This window comes from Stegodyphus dumicola, chromosome 10 (genome assembly GCF_044657685.1).
Source record: "Stegodyphus dumicola isolate Sdum_Otavi_A_Nest chromosome 10, ASM4465768v1".
NCBI lineage: Eukaryota > Metazoa > Arthropoda > Arachnida > Araneae > Eresidae > Stegodyphus > Stegodyphus dumicola.
The window spans coordinates 58525107-58547231 of NC_140777.1; the positions used below are offsets into that span (position 1 = coordinate 58525107).

The window sequence follows — 22125 nt, forward strand, 5'->3', positions numbered from 1 at the left end:
TTATTGCTTTTCAGTTGCTCATTTATTGCTCATAAGACGGATACTGTATCGTGTAACCTACGACATATACTAATCTCAAAATTGAAGGTGATGAGAAAAAATATGCTCACTAAGTTAATGTTGCAACCAATGCCCAATGCTGCAATTATTTATGTTACTTAAATACAATTGAACAGAAAATAGCACTTCCGCACTTACGTTAGCGCTGGAAATACGCAAATTCGGTTATTGACACTGTAGCAATGGACGCATGTTGGAATTCCGGTCTCAAAGGCATCATTTAAATTAAGGTGAAAAGTGGGGAATAATCGGTAGAATCGAGGAAAAAGAAACACAAATGGAGGTCCCAAGATCTGAATATCCCTCACAATGTCATGTCAACAGTCTGGAGCCGCATTTTAAGCACTGGATCATTTGATAGGCAACCTAGCCAAAAACCATCAAGAGCAACAACTGCATCAGAAGACTGCGTTCTGTCGCTGTCGGCCGGAAGAAACCGCAAAGCTACTACAAGTTAGACCTTCAGGCTGCCACAGGAACTCGAATTAACTTTTCTACAGCCGCACGAAGGCTGGACGAACGAAGGTTAAAGAAGTTGGACTGTATGCAAGAAACCAATGGTTTGTGTCCCACTACTCCAGCTTCCAGAGGAGACCGTTTAAACGGATGCCATCGTCAGCTTCAATGGAAGCAAGACGACTGGGCCCGAGCACTGTCTACTTACAAGTTCAGATACAGTTTAAACAGTGATCCAGACGTGTTTTGATTTGGGCAGAGAGAGGAATGCCCAACTTGCCTTCCCTTTCTATGAAATATCCCGTTTCCGGGATCTCTGTTAATAGCTTGGAGATAATCATGACAAATGGGCGCACCGAGCCGCATATGTTTCAAGGAATTTCTGTAACCGCTCGGAGATTTGTGGACGATGTATTTGAACCCCAAGTTAGACTCTTTAGAGGTGCTGTTGACGCAGAGGTTTTGTTAATGGATAACAATGCTCGGCCTCATCGAGCATATGTGGTGTCAGAATGCTTGCAAACAGAAGATATCGCTCGAATGGAATAGCAACCGTATTCAGCCGACTTGAAACCGATTGAACATGTGTAGGATGCCATAGAGCGCCGAATTTCAGCGAGCCAAATTCCTTCTCGATCTCTCTAGGAGTTGAAAGCACTTTTAGAAGAGTAGTGTGCAATCCCATAAGACTTGATCAAAACAAAGTATATGAAATCAAGATATGAGGTATGCATATATGTCCAAAATGATCATACACCATACTAAAGAAAAATTTTTTCCACAAGAGGTGACTTTTTAAGTCCAAAGGGGCTTTGTGTCTGAAGGATTATTGTTTTTGTTTTGCAATTTTGCGTCGATTCACTACAAACGGCCATTCACTTTTCAAACTGTTGCCACAAAGTATTATCGTCCTGTGTTATATTTAAAGAAATTAAATAATGAAAAATCAGCATAAATGTATATATAGTCTTCGCATTGTGATAAAACAACGGTACATAGAGTCATCGAATTTTGAACTATGCAATCCTCTTACGAATACGGGCATCTGGAAGCCCAGGTTTGCAATTTGGAGTTTCTTTTTACCTTTTTCATATTTTGTAAAACTTAAACGAATTTTGATTAAGAAACTCAACGATTTCAAAGCGACAATGGCAACTATGTAAAAAAAAAAAAAAAAAAAAAAAAAAAAAAAAATTATATCCAGCCCGCGAGTTTGTGTATCGGAAATTCTAAAGATATGCTCATTTTAAAACTATTTTGCGATATTGCTGCTGAACTGAATTTTATGGTTTAAGTGCTAAGAACGTGATATTTAAAAAATAATAAATGTAACACACAGAATGTTAAAAAAAAGCCCCTTTGGACGTAATTTAAAATCTGAAGCATTTCAGACTTTCTCTTTCTTTTACATTTGTTTTTCATCAGTAAAACTAATGTTATAGAACATAAGATTGATAGTCCATTTTTTTCCTCCTCAAATTCTAAAATCTAAATGATAGTAGAATACAGCGTCTCGAGTTAAAAACTGAAGATATCATCATAATCTATTTATTTATTTATTTTTGCTGTTGTTGTTTCTGCTAATATACTTTTTCCCTCTCGGAAAGAAAATCATATAATTCCAGATTTGCCCTAATCTCTTGTCAATCAGTAAATTACGATTAAAAAAAAAAAAAAAATTCTGAAAGTTTTCAGATTTTAAATTACGTCAGAAGGGGCGTTTTTTTAATGTTTTGTGTGTTACCTTTATTTATTAAATATCACGTTCTTTGCACTTAAACCATAAAATTCAGTTCGATAGCAATGTCGGAAAATAATTTTAAAATGAGCATATCTTTAGAATTTCCGATACACAGTTCCGCGCCCCGCTGGAGATAGAAAGTTTTTTTTCCCGTAGAGTGTTGCCACTGCTCGCTTTGAAATCGTTGAGTTTGTTACTCAAAAATTCGTTAAAGTTTTACAAAGTATGAAATCGACCATAAAACAAATTCCAAAGTTCAAATTTGTTCTTCCACATGCCCATATTCGTAGGAGGATTACGTCATTCAAAATTTGATGGCTGTATGTACCGGTATTTTATCACAATGCGAGAAATATACATACATTTACGCAAATTTTTCATTATTTAATTTCTTCAAATATAATGCAGGACTCTAACATTTGGTGGCAACAGTTTGAAAAGTGAAACAGACATTTAGAGTGATTCAACGCAAAATAGCAAAACGAAAACAATAGTCCTTCAGGGAGAAAGCCCCTTTGGACTAATAAATAAATTTGTAGTTTTGAAATATTTTATTTTTTCAAAATCAAGCTATTAATTATACGAACAGAAATCAGTATTTTTTTTTAAAAACTGAAAAATTAGTATTGTCTCTGTCGGATGGAGATGTCTCTACAATTAAGACTTTTTGTTTTTTTTCAAAATCATATAATTCTAAACTTGTAGGGGGATGAGTGAGTGTGTATATTAAATAATTTTCTTGCATTATTACTTTAAGACATTTTTCTTTTTTCATATTTATGAAGTTATTTATGATTTCCAGTCGTAAGTTCTGTTAATGACCGATATTCTTCAATTATGAATACGATGATTCATTATTTGCTAGTACTTTTTAAAAACAAAAATTAATAATAAAAAAAAAAAAACTTTTTCCTCTACTATCTGATGCTTTTGGATTGCCTTAATGATTGATGTCAAGGCTCTGAACTCAGCTTTGCTTCCTATTTCGAAAGAACGTTCCCTTTTACTCTTTGCTCTGTTGATAGAAGAATGGATAGATAAATGTAAGAAATTTAAAAAAAAAATAAATAAATAAAAAAAAAATATTGATAGCAAAAAGAGGTTAAGGTTATGATAAATATTTGAATATCATCGTAATACCTATTACATCATAAATCCGCACTTTTGTTCTTCAAGGCCAAATGACATAATTTCGATATCAAAGCCGCATGCGCAGTAGCTGCAGCTGCAAAGTGCGGAGTAGATACCTCGTGCTAATGTTTACATTTTCCTCTACAGAACTTTAAGTCGGTTACATCTGGTTCAGCCGTTGAAAACGTGCAAGTTGAATCATCAGTTGTCACTTATGCAAAAAATATTGTAAAGGTAGTAGTTCTTCAAAAATTATTTTCGCGAAATGCATGGAAAATGCCATTATTTGTTTTATTTATTAATATTTTGATACAATACAGACTATAATAAATATGCAAACCATTTTAAGAATCTTTCGTAGTGTTAGTTTTCCTGTAGTGAGTAGAACTGCAATCCCCAAATCCCGCTTGCACTTTAGAACTACCTCTGCATGCTTCTTAAGTAGATCTCACTCTTTCACACCCAAACGCCGTCATGACTGCATTTTACCGGACTGTGTTTGGCCTTCTAACCTACCCCCTGCTACTGAATGGGGTTATGGTAAAATAGGTAAGTTCTAAAGTTTTTAATTATTGTCTTACATTCTAGTTTTATTGAGAACTAGTTGTACTTTTTCAAGGATTTCATTTGAATAGTTGTACTTTGTTTTAATGTATATGAACATTATTTCCTTAATTACTATTCCTTGGTGTGTATTTTCACTAACAGCTTTCTGTAAATAGAGTAAAAAAGTTTTATAAGAACCGTTTTAAGAGTTTTTAAGAATGCTTACTAAGCATGACAAAACATTTATGAGAACATTTTTCATAGTAGTTTAGAATTACTTTAAAATGTAAATTTTGCTGAGTGTTCTGATATTTTCCATTATACAGAACAACATGTGCTGAACAGTTTTCTACAGAAAAATATATGGACCAGTATTGGCTAGTTTTATATTATGAGTTGTTCTCACCTTTTATAAAAGTGTTCTTGTTTACAACCTAAGTACCGTCTTTTTCCGAAAATACGACACTGTCTTACTTATGCAAAAAATATTGTAAAGGTAGTAGTAGAGTATTGGTCCAAAATACGCGCTAGGGCTTATTTTCGGGGGGAGGGCAAAAATAAAAGTATATTTATATATTAGTATATTTATTTAGAAATTCTGTTCAAATCAGATTGAACAGCGTACCTGTCACACTGAAGGAAGGTGAATAACGACCCTCTAAGGGGCAACATAAAACACAAAGACTGGTGTTGTCCTTAAAGCAGATATTTTTCCCTTTGCACCCAACCCAACCCCACTTCCACTTCCTGCACCCAACCCCAAATCTATTGCAATCTATTACAATGTAAATGTAATTTTTAATTGTCAAGAAAAAGCTTTATATAAAGTAAAAATAAGGGCATTAGCTAGTATTTGAAATGTCCTTGAATTGTGTTTTATCATTTTCTTGATGGCCTGTAACAAAAGAGAAGAATTGAATCATTAAGAATTGAAAAGATAGCATTCAAATCCCTTTGTTCGTTAATAGAAAGGCAGAAAGCTATTGTGGATCTCATAAGATATGTTGAGGGGGTAGCTGTTCGAAGAAAGTGCCCCCATCTTTTACTTTCCTGAAACAGCCCCGCTGTGATCCTAATGTGACACCGCTGAGAAGATAAGTAACCCATCAATCACCCCTTTTGATTTTCGACTCATTCTGTGGGGGTTGGAAAAAAGTTGCTGCATCGAATGTGTCTCGGGGGTTACGGTTTAGCCCAAATTTCACCCCGACGAGAGTCTGCTGACTCGAACGGATGACGATGCCTTTCCTGTGAACGTATCTCTCTTGGGGCAAACGGTGAACTGGTTAAGATAAATTCCAAGAATTTGAAACGAACTGTAGAGGTAAACAATTAATTTCTCGGAATATTTTGTTTCAAACATTTCTCTGAAATACGAGTATTAGGAAAGCTAAACATATTATTACTTATACTTAATAAATCGACAGCATTTTTTAATGAATTCTTTTTGTCATATTATTTTAACTAGGGATTATTTTCGGGGGATGTCTTATTTTACAAAAAGTTCCGAAAATCACGATAGGGCTTATTTTACAGAAAGTTTCGAAAATCATGATAGGGCTTATTTTCGGAGGATGTCTTATTTTCAGAAAAAGACGGTATTATAAATAAAATGTGGGGAAAGTGCAGAATCGCCCACTGCTTGGCGTGTTTTTGGGAATTGCACATACTCAGTATCCATGTACACATTGACCTATTTTCACTTAAAAAGTCAGAGAAAATTTACAAAAATCCAATTCTTCTTACTCTTGTAAAAAGTGGCAAACAAACGCCAAACAAATAAGTGGGCGATTCTGCACTTTAGCCTAATATGTTTTGGTTCTTCCTTATTTTAGGAGTCCCTGACCTTATTTGTTGACTTAAGGATTGTGCCAAAATCTCTACTATGGTTTTGTGAGGCATAAATGTAAAAATAAATTACACCATATATAATAAAATGTTACTCTCATATTTCCTTAGGCCCACCAGTGGCCTAGCGGTAACATTGCTGAACACTGGTAGTTCGGTCTGAGGTTCGAATCCCGCAAACGGGCTGGCTGCATGGGCGTTTTCGTGGTTTTCCCCATGTGTAATGTGTATATGAGCCAGTTTCCCTTAGAAAGTCCTCCATGAAGGCATCCCTCCCCTTAGGCAGATAGCCCTCGTGTGCTTTGCCATAATTAAATACACCAACACCATATCTCCTTAGACAGGGGCATAGCTAAAGTTTCCAGCGCCCGGGGACAACTGAAGAATTTGCGACCCTTTCTGTGTGCCAAAAATGGAAAACATTACATTACAAAATTTCGTACCATCAATTTGGCGCCCTTTGGATGTTGCGCCTGGGAACAGGTGTCCCCCTTGCCCCACACTAGCTACGTCACTGTCCTTAGAATATTTTCAGTAATCCTTATGACAAGGCCATATTTCTGAAATTGCTCTCAACAATTCAGCAAAAGCACAATTTTTTCCCCTATGTATTTTCTCCACCAAAATTCCAAAAGCTAGTTTGAGATTATGCCGAGCCATGCCCCATTGTTTTTTTATTATGACACTTGGCTAAACCATGAATTTGTCATTAACGCATAATTTCATGTTGTAGCCATTTTCATGTGCTTGTTCATCAGATAAAAGACCTCTTTCTTGAAAAAAATGATATCACATTCACCTCTTGATGTGGTGAATTAAAAGGTTTTTAGCAACATATTTACAAAAAATAATGGAATGTTTTTAAAGAACCAACGCGAAATCGAAAACCTTCGCGAAAATGAAACACAATGCTAATATCAGAACATGTGGTGAGAGCAAAAATGTAACATGATGCTAATGTTAGAACCATATGGTGAGATTTCTCGGTCGATTAAGGATCCCATCTAGGGGGCAACTATAATAAGGAAGTCCCAGTGTTTTTAAAGTTGCCATCTTACTTCATTCTTTGTTTAATGAAATAACTAACATAAATTGATATCTCATATGGTTAGTAAACTATCACGGTTGAAATGAGCAATTGAAAGAACATTATTTAAGTTGGTGTCTATATCTTTTTGTAGAATTTTTTTTTGTGTGCTGAATGTTGTTCTGTAATGCTAAAAATCTAAATGTTTATTATGCTTTAATGTGAGCAAAATGTTTCATATATTCAAGTGCAAAATTCACATAGATATTGAAAAATAAATGCTCTTCAAAATATCTTGTTTCTGCATCCAAACTGAAACTGAATGGTAATGAAATGGAAATAGTGGGTACTTTTCTATTATTGGGACCACATTCAGAAATATATATTTTGTGGGTATGTATATATGTACATGTGTATGTGTGTGTATACATACTCATACATACATTTCTGAATTTGGTCCTGATAACATAAATGCACCAAATTTTGTAGTAAGATGTAAATTGCAATCCTGTATAGCAGTGGTCTTGAACTGGCAGCTCACTAGCTATATGTAGTCCACGAATATATTTCCTGAGAACTAATTAACATTAATATGGCAACAATCTGATGAGGTTTTTTTTTTTTTTTTTTTTTTTAATTTAATGATCCTGCATCCAGTTTTACATAATTTTCCTTACCATAAGAAACAAATATGAGTAACACTCCAAAAAGCCTACTTATGGGGCTAATTACTTAACACTGTGATGTAAATCTTAAAGATTTGAAGACACAGATTTGATTAACCTTTTTTCCTGCTTTTCAAAAGATAAATAGCCTCAGTTACAAACTTTTGCAGTAAGAAATGTCACTTTGGTAGGGAATACATTTATATGTGAACAGTTTTTCTGTAATTAAAAGAACCAGACTGATTGATGGAATGCCGATATAATTTATGATTTCAGAAATTATGTGGAAAAACTACATCCCAGCTAGTAATAGTCTTTTATTTAGTTGTTCAAGTATTTAATTTAATTTCCTTTAATTATGTAGTTGCTGCTCAGTAATAAATTCTTATTAATAAAATATTGTAATCAAATATTAAAATAAATAAGCTGACAAAAAAATCATAATTTTGATATTTCAAACATCTTCTGGACTTTTTGGAGCATTATTGTTATAGCACTATATTATGGAAACTTTGGGTACTACATTGGTACTTTGGTATTATTGAAACAATTTTATATTATGGAAACTTTGGATACTACGTTGGTACTTTGGTATTATTGGAACAATTTTGGCAATTTTTTTTTTTTTTTTTTTTTTGAAGAAGAAGAATGGTAATTTCAAATTCTGGGAAACAATTTATAAAACTACTTACAAATAAGTTTTTGTTTCTTCATTCTTCTTTTTTCTGCATATCTTCCACATGTAAATACATCAATCTACCTTAGTTTTACCAACCATTTCTAACTGTTCCAAGCAAATCAATAATTATTTAATTAAATCAATAATTAACAAAATCAATAATTATTTACTCTAGCAGTATATAAATCTGACTGCTGTAGTCAATGGCAGACGACTATTCTTGAACTGATTACTGCATCGAATGCCAATGTGTTCGTTACATTTTTTCACGTTGCCTTTCCAAAAAGGATTACATCATCAAATGTAAATATATTGGAAAACATTGCATTTCTGAAAAAATTTCACTGAACACTTTTTGTTTGCAAGCAAATCCTACAAGCACATATTTCAAAATTCAGCTGAAGACCAAAAATATTGCAGTTTGCCATTAGAGCTGTTAATGCAACCAAAACAGCAGGTATGAAAATGGTGACATTACTTATTCACACTTTCAGTTATCAATATGGTTACTTGGAGAATTATTATGTGGTTGTCACAATTTGGTGACTTCTGAAAATATAGCAACTTCTACCGAGGTGGTTACAATAATGCCAACGTACCGTTGCACAGTGGTCATAAAAAATTCGCCCTGATTTATGAATTCCTTATGCCCTATCTGCTCAACCAATCAAAATGAAATTTCATGTAAAGTTATTTGAAATTATGCACTCAAGATTGTAATGATTTCAAACACTAGAGTTCTCACAGTTACGCTTACAGTGAAAATTTTTTGAATGGCAACATCCAGTTTTTCTCTGTGCAAATTGATAAGCACATTGAAAAACTATAAATGGAGTTGGAACAATACATGTATGACAAAAATTTCCACCATAAAATATTTACAACGAAGAACATTGTAAAGTACCAGTGACAATACAAAAGAGAAGAAGGAAAAAACTTTTATTTGAATAAAAAGGTTTTTCAAACCCTACAATATTTCAAGGTAGAGTTATCTCCTGTATCCAGTGGCGTAGCTAGGGTGGGGCAAGGGGGGACATCTGTCCCCAGGTGCAGCATCCAAGGGGCACCATATTGATGCTATGAAATTTTTTAATGAAATGTTTTCCATACTTGGCACACAGAAAGGGGCGCAAATTCTTCAGTTGTGACCGGGCACTGGAAACTAGCTATGCCCCTGCCTGTATCTTCCCAGTTTCATGGCCACTGTGATCCCCTGACCTCACTCCGATGGATTTTTGGTGTTATCTGAAATCTAAGGTATATATATCAAATCTATGAGATTTGTCAGAAATGAAAGGTACTTTAAATGTGAAGTTACATAGATTCCTCCTGCGATAGTACATTTGTTAAGAATACATTATTATTATTGTAATTTATATTTCTTGGCTTATGAGCAAGCCTTGCGTAAATTAGTATAATTTAGTAATTTATGCATGGCAACAGTAATACATTCAAGTCTGGAATGATGTTGCAAGGATATTGTTTTTCTCATGATAATGAAGTAATAATTCTATTACTATTTTTGTGAAAGTTCTTCTATGAAATATGAGTGTGATTTCTTCTATGAAATAATGACTGCAGGCATAGTTTTTGTGCTAGTGACTGTTTTAAAACTATGATGCAACTTTAATGAAGGGCTACCTCATTCTTAAGTTTGATTGACTTATATTTTTAAATATTTAAAACTTTTACATTTCTGCCTTTTGCCTCTAGATTATTTTTGTATTTAAGATGTTTCAAGTAATAGAGGGTTTTAAAAAAGATTTGAAACATATGGGAGGGATTATTGAAAGTTTCCCACCAGCAGTTACAAAAGCAGGTTTAAAAGACATCATTCTAAACAGTACAGAATTCAAAAAGGATTGTTGTAAGTGCTCAAGAGAAGTAACACAAAAGATTTTTATAGTCGTAAATTAAATACTGTTACGAAATGTACATGCGCGGTAAGATGGCTTCCCCGCAAAGCAGTTTTAAGGATGCCATAAAATGGCAAGTGAAATCAGGGTTGTCACATTTGGCGAGAAATCGCCCATTTAGCGACATACTATGGACGGATGGAGAACCTTCTGGAACGAATTCTTACCAGTTTAGCCCAGAATGTTGTCAAACACAAGCCGAAAGCTATATAAACGCTGCTGGTCTGCAGTCAGTTAGTATCGAGTGTGTGTGCCTCGTCTAGCGAGCTGATAGTCAGTCATTGAGAGTGTGCCTCGTCGAGACGGCCATAGTGAGTGCCTCATCAAGTCCGAGATAGTTAGTCTCGAGTTAGTCAGTCCGTGCGAAGTCGATCGAGTTGACAGCCGGGCAGCGAGTGCCTAGTGGGTCGTCGAGTGCATCGAAAGAGTCTCGTAAGTGCATCGTCGAGAGAGCGTGTTGAGCTCCGGGAACGACTGAACAGAAGAGTCGGGAGCTGTGCTCGTGTGTCGTCGAGTGCATCGCGAGTTGTAGCGTTGAGAGTCTCGAGAGTACGTGGAGTTCCGAGAACGACCAACCAGTGTCGGGAGATGTACTCCGGAAAGCAGAGTCGTGTGCTTTGCTGGAAGCTGTCTCCACCGTTATTGCCTGACAGTGTGAAGGCTGTGCCGCTGATTGTTCCAGCGTGTTTATAGTAGATCTTCGACGGCTGTAAAAAGTGTTATTAGAACTTTCTTTATTAATATTGGCTAAATAAAGTGTGTTTCGATACTTCATCAAGTGTCGTCGTTATTCACTCCAAATCTACGAACCCCGTACGAACGTTAAGGAAGAAAATAACGTAACAACTGGTGTCAGAAAAGAAAAACGTAACAAAAAAGAAGATTTGAAGATTTTTAAAAAAAGAAGATTTGAAACATATAGGAGGGATCGCTGAAAGTTTCCCACCAGCAGTTACAAAAGCAGGTTTAAAAGACATAATTCTAAACAGTGCAGAATTCAAAAAGGATTGTTGTAACTGCTCAAGAGAGGTAACACAAACGATTCTTATAATCATAAACTAAATACTTTATTTCATATAAAACATTTTACTAATTTAGAAGATTTAGATATCATTATTATCACAAGCTACTCACAAAATATTTTCTGTATATAGAAACATGTCTCTTTGACATAAAAAATAAAACCCAATTCTAAAATTGATAACAATAAATACCAATACACAACATTCTCCCTTAGGAAATGAATGTATTCCTTAAAAATTGTAATCTAATATAGATATTTTTGTCAATGTTTGTAAAAATAGACTACATATAAATTCAGTCTTTTGGGTTGCTTTACCTGTCGTCCACTTCGAGTATATATTAATTTAGAACTTGAAGTAATTCTATTACTGCATAATGTCGAGGCTGCAGGATGTGGTTTTGAATTATCATGACTGTGTAACGAATCTCCATCTTTCTTTTGAGGGCATAATTTGAGCCTTTTAATGGAAAAGCCTCCAACTTTGTCCTGAAAGGTTAAATTTGATGATGCAATGTCTAAGGAATATAGCCGCTGAAGGGGACGATAATGTCTACATTTGCTAATTTCAGTCGATTTTCTCGCTATTTTCCATCTCATCCTGTAAACAGTTTCCATCACTGTTTACAAGATGAGCTAAAGGGCAGTTAATTCTTTTTATCAGATACCACAAACATATATCCTGCTTGAATATTACTTCTTTCCCTAATGGTCGAAATCCTTACTAGCTCAGCCAGATACTGTCTTTGGAATCTGTTTCGAAAACAATCTTGAACACTTTGCAAGTGTCTCATTTTCTTTAACTATTTCCATTTTTTTTGTGTCAAAATGAAGAGTACCACAATCAGTATTCATGTAGGAAATATGCTGGGCAACTGACTTAGCCGACCCATCTCCAAAACCAGTTTTCCTCCATAGCACAGCGAGGTGAAAAATCTGATCTGCACGCATAGCAGGACTAGTCGACGCATGAAACTGACTCCGTTAGGTAAACCCCAGTCTGAACGGCCCCTTAATGGCTCCTCTGGATTCTCCGACATATAAGTGAATGGTCTCTTATTGATTGTATTCTCACAATCACATAAAACTGTTGACATTTCCTTGTAATTTAGACTAGCACTGCCAAGAATTCGTTTCAGTAAATCTTTCATACTGCGTATCATACGCTGCCACCGTACCATGGTGCACTATTTTTGAAGAGCCTTTATGTGCCCATGAAGTTTGTTCTGTTTTTAGTTTTTAGTGTAGATCATTGGTTCTCAACGGGAACGGTACATCAATCCCCGAGGGGCGAGGGGGGATGCTATGGGATGGTGAACTTTTGCGTGGTAGGGGGCGATGAGCATATGCTGTTATTCGAACTTAATTTTAAAACTCCTAAAAAATATGTTAAATCGATTATCCGGTTTACACCATTTGTACCAGCAATAAAAGGAACTTAGATGACAGCTCTCCTCATCCAAGTCTAAGACAGACGAATTTGTATTCTATGTAGGATGACCTTGAAGAACTCGACACTACGGTTCTCACCGATTCTGAATGTCACAGCGCTCTCGTTTCCACACGCCATTAATCGCAGCGCATGCGTTGAGCGCCCTTAAGACGAATGTTTGATTTTATTCGTGTTTCTTGTGTTGCTTTTCATTTGCTTCATTTCTGATTTTTTTTCCCTCTCATTGCAGGCGTACTACTATAGTTGGCGTTCATACTAAACAAGTAACCTGGCTGAAATCTGTCAACTGATATACTGAACTGCTTTCTTTAAATAATACGCCAAAATGTTTCTCATGTTTCTGCAGTACAAGAAATTGTCCATCATAGGCTGCTTCCAAGGGCTTTTTAACTTTGTCTATTCGCACAAACACATAGGAACAGGAGCCTAGGTCTTTATGAAACAAAGATTGTCTGCTTCGTAGTTTGTTAGCCTTTGATTCGTTTCATATTGTCCATGTATCGCTGAAGTCTGCTTGCAAAGATATCAGGTTCATTGAAGAACTCAGCAGCTGGTCTCATGAACCATTTGCGCTTTGGAGCGTTTTGCATCCTCCCTTATTGCTGGTCTCGGTCCTAGTAGCACTAATTGGTATGACATCAGTCTATTTCACATTGTTATAAGCTTTAATAGCTGCTTTTAGTGTTTGTTTTACTGAAAATTTGGAATTTCCCATTGATCTGCGGGTGATAAAGGGCTGTATGCCAAACTTGGCCCCACATATTATGGTTGGACTTTGAAATAATTTGAATTCATATTGTTTTCTCTGGTCTGTTATTCTGCAGTGTACACCAAATCTACAGATCCAGTATGCGTAAAAAGTCTTTCTCCTATTTCTGTAATGTCTGGCAAATGAATGGCTTCATCCAATAGGTGAACCTATGCAGGTTAAGCAATTTGACGGTGATGATTTCACCGTCATGATTTGATGGTGAAATTTGTGCAATGAATGTCACTATTTATAACACCAAATATAACATCTAGTTCTTCAAATTGTGCAAATTTGGATTGAATGTGCCGAATCACTTTAGCCTTTTGGAAAGTTATACATGCTTGAGCCTATACCCTATTTCTTAATTTCTGGCCAGATGACTCTGAAAACCGTCAGCTTGACAGAGACTTTATGCCAGGATTTGATATTCCGTGCGTTCGTTTGAAAATCATCCTTCGAAAATGTGGAATATATGGGGCAATTATGTTTTGTGACACTTCACACCGTTAAGGTTTCTCCAGATAAAAGCACTTAAAATGCGAAGATGTATTATTAGAGAACAATTCCTTCAATTCGTTATCACTGCATTGCTCTTGAGCTGTTGCCTCATAATCAGTATTGGAGCTTCGCTTCTTAATAAAGCTTCAGCGATAATGTTATCTTCACTACTAGCCGATGTCTCGTTGTGTGTGATGAATTGAGATGCATACTGGAGCTGACGCAACTGCTTTGGAGAAGCTTTTTCAATCTTTTGTTTAAATGCAAATGGTGTTAAAGGTTTGTGATTTGTCAGGATTACAAATTCTGTGCCTTCCAACATATACTTAAAATGTTTCACAGACAGATATACACTGAACAGCTGATGATCATAAGAACTTTACGTATTTTGATGTTCATTCAACTTTTTGCGTCGAAACGCTATTGGCTTCCACTTTTTTTTTTTATCTTTATATTGTTGTAGTACTGAGCCTACAACCCAATCTAAGGCATATGTATGCAACGATTATGGAAGCCTAGGCATTGGAAAACTCAGAAGTGTAGATATTCAGCTAGATATTTTTTTTAACGTTTTACAAATTGTTTTATGACATCATTATGTTTTTCAAATTGTTTAATGACATCATCCATTGCTTATCATCTTTCCTTTTTGCACGCTTCAACAGTTCATATAACAGTGCTTCTGTTTGTGCAGCATCTTTCATATACCTGCGATAAAAATTTAGCATGTCTAAAAATGGACGTACGTCATGCAAGGTTTCATGAAGTTTACAATCCAAAATTACTTGAACTTTGGCACGAAGCTGTTGTGATCTTTTAACTGTGGTAACATAACTCAAAAAGTCTATTTGCTCAACACCCATTATATATTTTGCTACATTAATAAAAAGAGCGTAAGTGTTCAGCCTTTCAAAAACTAATTAATACGCTCTTTGTGTTCATCCTTTGAGGAAGCCACTAACGCGTCACCTAAATATGGGAATAAATAGCAACGAAAAACCTCGTTTTTAAAACTTTGAAATATAGATGGGGCATTTCGAAGGCCAAAACTAAAGACCTTGAATTCATATAACCGAAATGGAGTAGTAATAGCAGTTCATCCGAATTGTTGCCCTGCACTTAATGCTAGATCACTTTGGGAGAGACATTGGGAGGCGAGACACAAAAGACATTTATAGATTATACGCTGGACTCTTTCTTTAGTTTTGCTGTTTTCTTTCATTTATGCTTGTTCTCTCTACAGTTGTCTTTGTAAACTGCCATTAGGAGTAAATAAATCTGAAAGATTTCAGATTTTACATTACTTTTTTTAACGTTTTGTGTGTTACCTTTATTTATTAAATATCATGTTCGTCGCACCTAAACCATAAAATTCAATTCAACAGCAATATCGCAAAATAATTTTAAAATGATCGTATCTGCAGAATTTCCGATAGAAAGTTTCGCGCGGTGGAGATACAAAATGTTTTTTTTTTTTTTTCTTCCCGTGCAGTATTGACATTGTTCTCGTTGAAATCGTTGATTTTTTTAATGAAAAATTATTTAATTTCTGACAAAATATGAAATAGGTAATAAAACAAATTCCAAATTAGGGATTTGAGATGCCCATATTCGGCGGAGTGTTACGTTGTTCAAACTGATGGCTCTAGGTACCGTTGTTTTATCATAATGCAAGAAATATACAGACATACATTTATGTAGATTCTTCATTATTTAATTTTTTTTTAAATATAATACAAGGCTGTAATATTTGGTGCCAACAGTTTGAAAAGTGAATCAACGCAAAATACCAAAACTAAATTAATAACCCTTTTGGGCTAATAAAAGGAATAAAAAAAGTTAAGGACTTAAAGGAGGAATTTTAACGCTTATATTACGTACATAATAGAATTGCGTAGTAAGTTATTACTTACGGAGAATTTTTACGCTTCTATTTAAGACTATACTGGTTAGCCTTTACATTATCGTCGACTATGTAAGGCTGTACGTCAGGCATAATAAACACTAAATGTTCCAGAAGAGTGTCCTAAGGGTCACCACATATTAGAGCACTTGTTGCTGCTCTACTGGGAGGAAAAATAGTGTATTTTTCTAAGACGACAACAAATAACACCATTTTTTGGCATAACGCCCGATTTGCTTACATATCCATCTATTAAAAAAACAGCAATGAATAGTTCTAACACACAATGAAATTTTTCCTAGACACTCGGAGAAAACAACACACGCATTTGAATTTTTAGTCATGTATAATTATGTCAGTATTGGCAGAGCTTAAATTGCATCGGATCCCGGCTTTGGTACTTCTCAGTTTTTGAGATAAATTATAATTTCAGCTGGTGCGCATCGGGGCCCTAAATAAAAGGGCTTTGCCCCTTTTATTATGTAAGTGAACCACAATTTTAGCAGATAGATTTTGCTTTAATATTAAACATGACATAAAAATCAATTCTAACTTCTGAATGCAGGCCTGTCTTTCCCTCGCACTTAAGTCTTTCCCTTGTGCAGAGGTTGAGACTTTTAAGGGAAAAAAAACCCCTCGAATCATATGTCAAAGCTTATTGTCCAGGATGTGCAATGAATTTATTAGAGCAGGCAAATTTTGTTTTTCTTCAAAGTACTAAAAGTGATACCTTGGTCTGATACCGAACCGTATTCAGGAAAAATTTCTGCTTGACAGCAAGAATTATTTCGACAGGGCATCGCGATCAGAATATCTTGAACTTTTCTCTCTTTATTTTCAAAGCTACGCTCTTCCGTTAAAATTTCCGTCCATATTCTCATACTGTTTCTAGAATTCTCACTATTCTCCGTAGTAGAGCTTTAATCTTTTTACCTCGGTGCGCTGAAAAAAAAAAAAAAAAAAAAAAAAAAAAAAAAGAAAGAAAGAAAGAAAGAGTGATACTTGTCATCTCTTGGAATAGTATATTATACATATAATCAGGAACTCCGATGGAGATCTACTGAGCTGCTTCTAAGTGGAATTGCTATTCCAGTCAATGCCTCTAATAAGACAAGGTCGATATTTTTTATTTAACTATTTAAAATTAATTTAATAATTTATTAGATTTCTCTTTATCTCCTTACGTTTCTCTTAATTTAAATTTAATTATTTTAATTTTTAACTATTTAATTAATTTATTTTTTCTTTCCTTTCTCACAGTAATATGGCTCCGGCAGTTCTAATTTTTGAAATTAAGCCTTGAATATTGACGTAGCTTCAAGCTATTAGATTATGATTGTTTAGTGCCGCCATCTCGTGGCATAGAGCTAAGAAACTTGTCCTGACATTGCCTTTTTTTAAACAATTGAAATTTTTTCTACGCACATAATTGTGAGATTTAAGTTCACAGAATGTAGATATTTGTAATTATTCAGTGAAGCAGTTTTTTTGGCGGTCTCATTTATGAACTATACAAAAAATATGCAACTATACAAATATATAATATAAATCGTGCATATAACAGGAAAAAAAAATCCCCCTCCTTGAAATAAAAATTATCTGAAAATATCTACGTAAAGTAGATTGCTCTTTTGTTTAATTTAAGATCTTACATTGGCATGTTCTCATCTAATGAAAAATGTCCTCCAGATATTAAGGTTAGGGTAACAGCATCGGTGAAACAATTTTCAGAAACGATATGAACCATTCATAAATGAATTTTTGAATTAAGGACATTACGAACAGTTCATAATCAAGCTTTTGTCTGATAAAAATGCTCTAAACGTTTCTGTCTATGCTAAATTAGTTAAATTCTTTTTCTATTTTGGAGGCCATATTTTTTCCATTGGTTAATGTTATCACAGAGCTGCCAACTGTCTTGGTTTTTCATCATATCTTCCGGTCTCTTGGCAGATAACTTAAATCTCATGTTTCTTAATTTTCAACCTTATAAAGGGAAATGTTCCTCAGCAATAAATTGAATTTATTAAACTAATGAAACTTGAAATTAAGCAAATTGCAATCTTCTCTTTCTAGTGATTTTGAGAATAATTTTTCTTATTAAATTTCATTTTATATTAATTGTACCTTTTTTATTAAATTTATTGATCGTATTAAATTTCATTTGATCTGAGTTGCCATAATCTATTGTAGACATTTGTAGGCTTGAAGATTCGAGCAGTGTTTAATTAATTAATGTATGTATTTAATTTTGTTCATTTGAATGTATTATACATTACTTTATCCTCACAAAAACTATGGCTATTAATTATTAATTTTATTTTTATCATATTTAAAAGTACTTTGATAAATAGCTGCTTTTTTTCCATATTCAACATTTTCGTGGGATAAAAGTGTAATTTCTTACACTTCTTAAAAAAATGAAATTAGCCAAAGACATTATATTTTACATCAGAATGTATTACAAATAGTTGAATGATATGAATCATGCATTATAACTGAATTAAAGCCAGTTTGGAGTTCGTTTGAAATGGTGTCGCCGCGCAACGTATAACCCTTCCATTTCTCCCCGTTTTCTGGCAAAAATCGTCCGGTATTTAAGATTTCAAGGTTGGTAACTATGCAAAATAGCCGTGGGCAAACGTGATCACATTAAACAGCGTCCGCTGTAATAAGAGAAATTTTTTAGGGTTATTTGTCTAAAGAGGGTAATAATAATAATCTGCATAAATACATATTATTGCGTGCTACGGATTCCTAGAGTTCTTCGTAAAAATCTGCGCTAGAGGAATAAGACTGCCTTGAAAATGTATGAAGGAAACCCTTTTTATAGACAACATGAACAGCTGTAAAGAGCCCAAAAAATGAAAACAGGGAGGAGGTTAAATTTTTCTTAACATGCCAGAACTATCGCAGATCACCGCAATTAGCTGTAAGAACAAAGTCTAAGGCCACTGAGTGCAAAACCAAAAGATAAAAGACATCCCGGCTAGATCCAACTGACTCAAGGCCGCTCGCAGCTTCCTCGTTATGCAAAATTCAAGAGAATAGATAAGGACTTCTGGACACTGGAACATTTGGCCCCCTTCCAGTGCACACCAAAAATTCAATTCTATAAAATGTCAAAACGGATATATACGGAAATAAATAAAAGCTTTGCATTAATTTTTGAAGCAAATCTTTAATTGCAACATTTTAAAATGCGCTTTTCCGTTAGCAAAATCATCAATGACGCTCTGCAAGTTTGTTTTATTATTCTAATTTTATTTTCTCTAGACAGCCTATCCCCGGCCGAGCGCTAAATTTGCTGAACTCTTGATAGTTCAAACCTTAACACGTCTTTATTCACTAATGAGGAGAAATTGTGAATCTCAGGCATTTCGTTGTTTTAATTAAGCAAACAGGTGAGCAAGGCCTTGGAATTCAAATCGTTGTTGAAAGCTTAGTTGAAGCTATTTAAGTCTCTTTGAAATTTCTTTCGATACTCTGCAAAGCAAATCTCTCCTCAATTCAGTTTATCAGAATTAGGCATCTTGTAATTTTTTACCGAGCGGGTAAGATGGCCCAATACTAGTTGTAATGAATTTTATAGAATTTATAGTCTTTCTACAAAAGTACTTGTATAGCTCTTTTCAATATAATAGAGCACAATCAGTAGTTACCAGTTCAAACCTCTAAAAAAGTTGAACCTTTAGTACAAAGCGCATCTAAAGGTCGAAGCTCCCACTGAGATCTCTCAGTACTTCGAACTCAGTTCTGAACTAAAAACTGAGAAATAATGCTCTCTCTGCTCTTATAGAGTTTCACCCGGAAATTTCTAGTACCTTCGGTTTCTCGAAATTGCTGGAAGGCATATACAGTTACAGTTACATAAAGGCCCAGATACATATAGTTTTTACGAATTAGACTAATTACAGTTATGCAGGGATCAAGCTAAAATATTTCCAAATGATCACCAAATTTGGCATTTTTTAGTGATTTCCCGCCAAATTTGGCGGCAAAATTTAATCGCCAAAATCATTGCCAGTTCGCGAGATAACTATTTCTCTCAATGTTAAATGTACTTACTTGGCCCTGTAATCTTATTCTTCAGCGAATTCACTGTCTTCAGGCATTTCATGATAAATTATGCAAGCTTCGTAACATTTCCCAGGATTGCATGTCCCAGGCGAATCTCTGGACAGGAAGCCATACTCACAACTAAGGAAATTCAATGCAAAACTAAAACAATAATTTCATTATATAGCATACAACAAATCAAATGCTAAATCAATAAGTAAATGCATGAGTTTACAAATTCATATACACATAGAACCATGGTCTTAATGTACTATTTACACTCTGAGGGCTACGTAGTGGGCATAGTAGGGCTAGCTTGTCTTAATGAACGACTTTGGTTTCGAATTTGAGGACTAACTGATCCGAACTACAATGTCGCTCAGCTTATTTAAGCTGTGTAATTATCATTCCAGGATGACTGTGAGAGAGAATCCTTTCCGTCGAATTGGATTCCACAACCACACATTCGTTGTCTCCTTGTCGCCTTAGTTTAATCGATGTGCTGTCATGTTGTATTGGACTTTTGGGTTGTTTGTTGGGTCTTCATCTTTTCCGTTGCCAAGTTGATTCACTCTCGTGCAAATTTGTGCATCACTTCAAACCGTGCCTGGAGATCTTGAATGTACTCCTCAGGCAATGAAGGCGCATCCGGAGGGCGACCAAACAACATATTACAAGGCAGACAAAAGTTACGACCGAAGAGCGTCTGGCATGCGGAATAGTTTGTAGGCTATTGGACAGTACTGCGGTAAGCCAGTAAAAACAGAGGTAACTTTGCGTGCCAGTCCTCTTGATTTCTGGAAACCATCAGCGAGAGATTATTAGTGATGGTTCAAATAAACCTTACTACAATGACGTCTGACGGTGCAAAGGCACTTTGGATTTTGTCTATGCCGAGTAGTTTACAGAGTTCTTTAATTACAGCTAAGATAAAATTCCTTCCTTCATCGAAATGTAACTGATGAGGCATTCGAAAACTAGAAATCCAATATTGTGTTATTACATCTGCTACCGTCATAACCTCTTGATCAGAGATAGGATACGCTTACGCCACTTCGTAAAGAAATCAGTGATAACGAGAATGTATTTGTTGGCATTAGCAGTTCGTAGCAGGGGTTCCAGAATGCCGAAATCGATGCGTTTAAAAAGCACTTATAACGTTCCAGTTTCCCTCCGCTGCGTTTCTTCGGTCCTTTCAGACTCGCACAGGCATCGCAAGATTGGCACCACTTGTGCACTTCAGCCTTTGCTTTACTCCAGTAGAAACGTTTTCGAATATGGAACGAGTCCCAGAGAGTCAAATATTGTTTTGTCGTACGACTGATAGAGCGGATTGTCTTATAAGGTAGGTTTCGTATTTGAAGACTCCATTAAGTCAGTTATAGGTTTAATGTTGCCACCTTCCAACTTTGGTCTTTCTTGACTGCTTCGTCACTCCATGGGTCTGTGTCAGACGATCTTGAACTGGTAACTTGGCATATGACCAGATTAAGCAGCTCTTATTTTGCTTTGACTGTGGAACAACATCGGCAGATTTCTGGGCAGATTCTTGTAGACGGGCGTCAGCGTTTCCATGTGATGATCCTTTCCGATGACGGATAGTGATGCCATATTCCTGGAATCTCTGTATCCATATCTGGCTATTTATCTTTCGGGATCCTTGAAATTTAAGAAGGAAGCCCACGATCTGTAAAGGAGCGGTTGTTTTCTGCTGTAGAAGATAATGGTGGAAGAGTTCTACGTCTTTAACTATGGTGACAACTTTTTTCTGATGACAGTAATTCCTCTACGGTTTAGATAGGTACTTGCTGCAGTATGCTACGACAAATTCTTGATCGTTTATTTCTTGAGACAGAACAGCACCGATAGTCTCATTCCTCGCATCCGTGTCATAAATGGTTTGTCGAGCTGAAGATACGTCAAGATAATCACAGATGTTAAAGCCTTCTTCAATTTGACGAAAAGTGTGTAAGTTATCCTCACATTCTTTTGTCCATAAGAACTTTTGATTGCACTCTATCAGTTTGTGAAGAGCTCTTGCGATGGAAGAAAAGTCCTTTACATAATCTCCTGTATTAGGTGAAAAGCCCCAGGAAACTTCTCAGCTGGTGAACATTTTCGGGGCGTCTTTTCAATCTTTGTCTGCCAACACTTTTTCCGGATTCATACATACGCGTATGTTAGAGATGACTTGTCCGAGGTAAATCATTTCTTTCCTGAACCATTTACATTTGACAGGACTTATCTTGAGATTGGCCTCCTTCAATTTCTGAACCATCCTCCTAATATTTTCTAAATGATTTTCAAACAATGGAAATGATGATGATAATGTCATACCAGTATGTCATACAAGCTTCGTTGAAAATACAGT

General features: G+C 35.3%; 1 protein-coding gene across 4 annotated transcripts in view; it reads left to right on the plus strand.

The window, feature by feature from the left end:
- Positions 1 to 3495: 3495 nt before the first annotated feature.
- LOC118188233 (carbonic anhydrase 1-like) overlaps positions 3496 to 22125 on the plus strand; it is a 104716-nt gene continuing 86086 nt past the window's right edge. For 2 of the 4 annotated variants that reach the window (XM_035358625.2, XM_035358626.2), the window contains exon 1: positions 3498 to 3937. In XM_035358625.2, the coding sequence (XP_035214516.1) occupies positions 3721 to 3937 (217 nt within the window). In that variant the 5' untranslated portion in view covers positions 3498 to 3720. Of the gene's footprint in view, positions 3938 to 22125 lie in introns of all 4 variants that reach the window. The other 2 variants (XM_035358628.2, XR_004758078.2) reach the window with 2 other exon arrangements.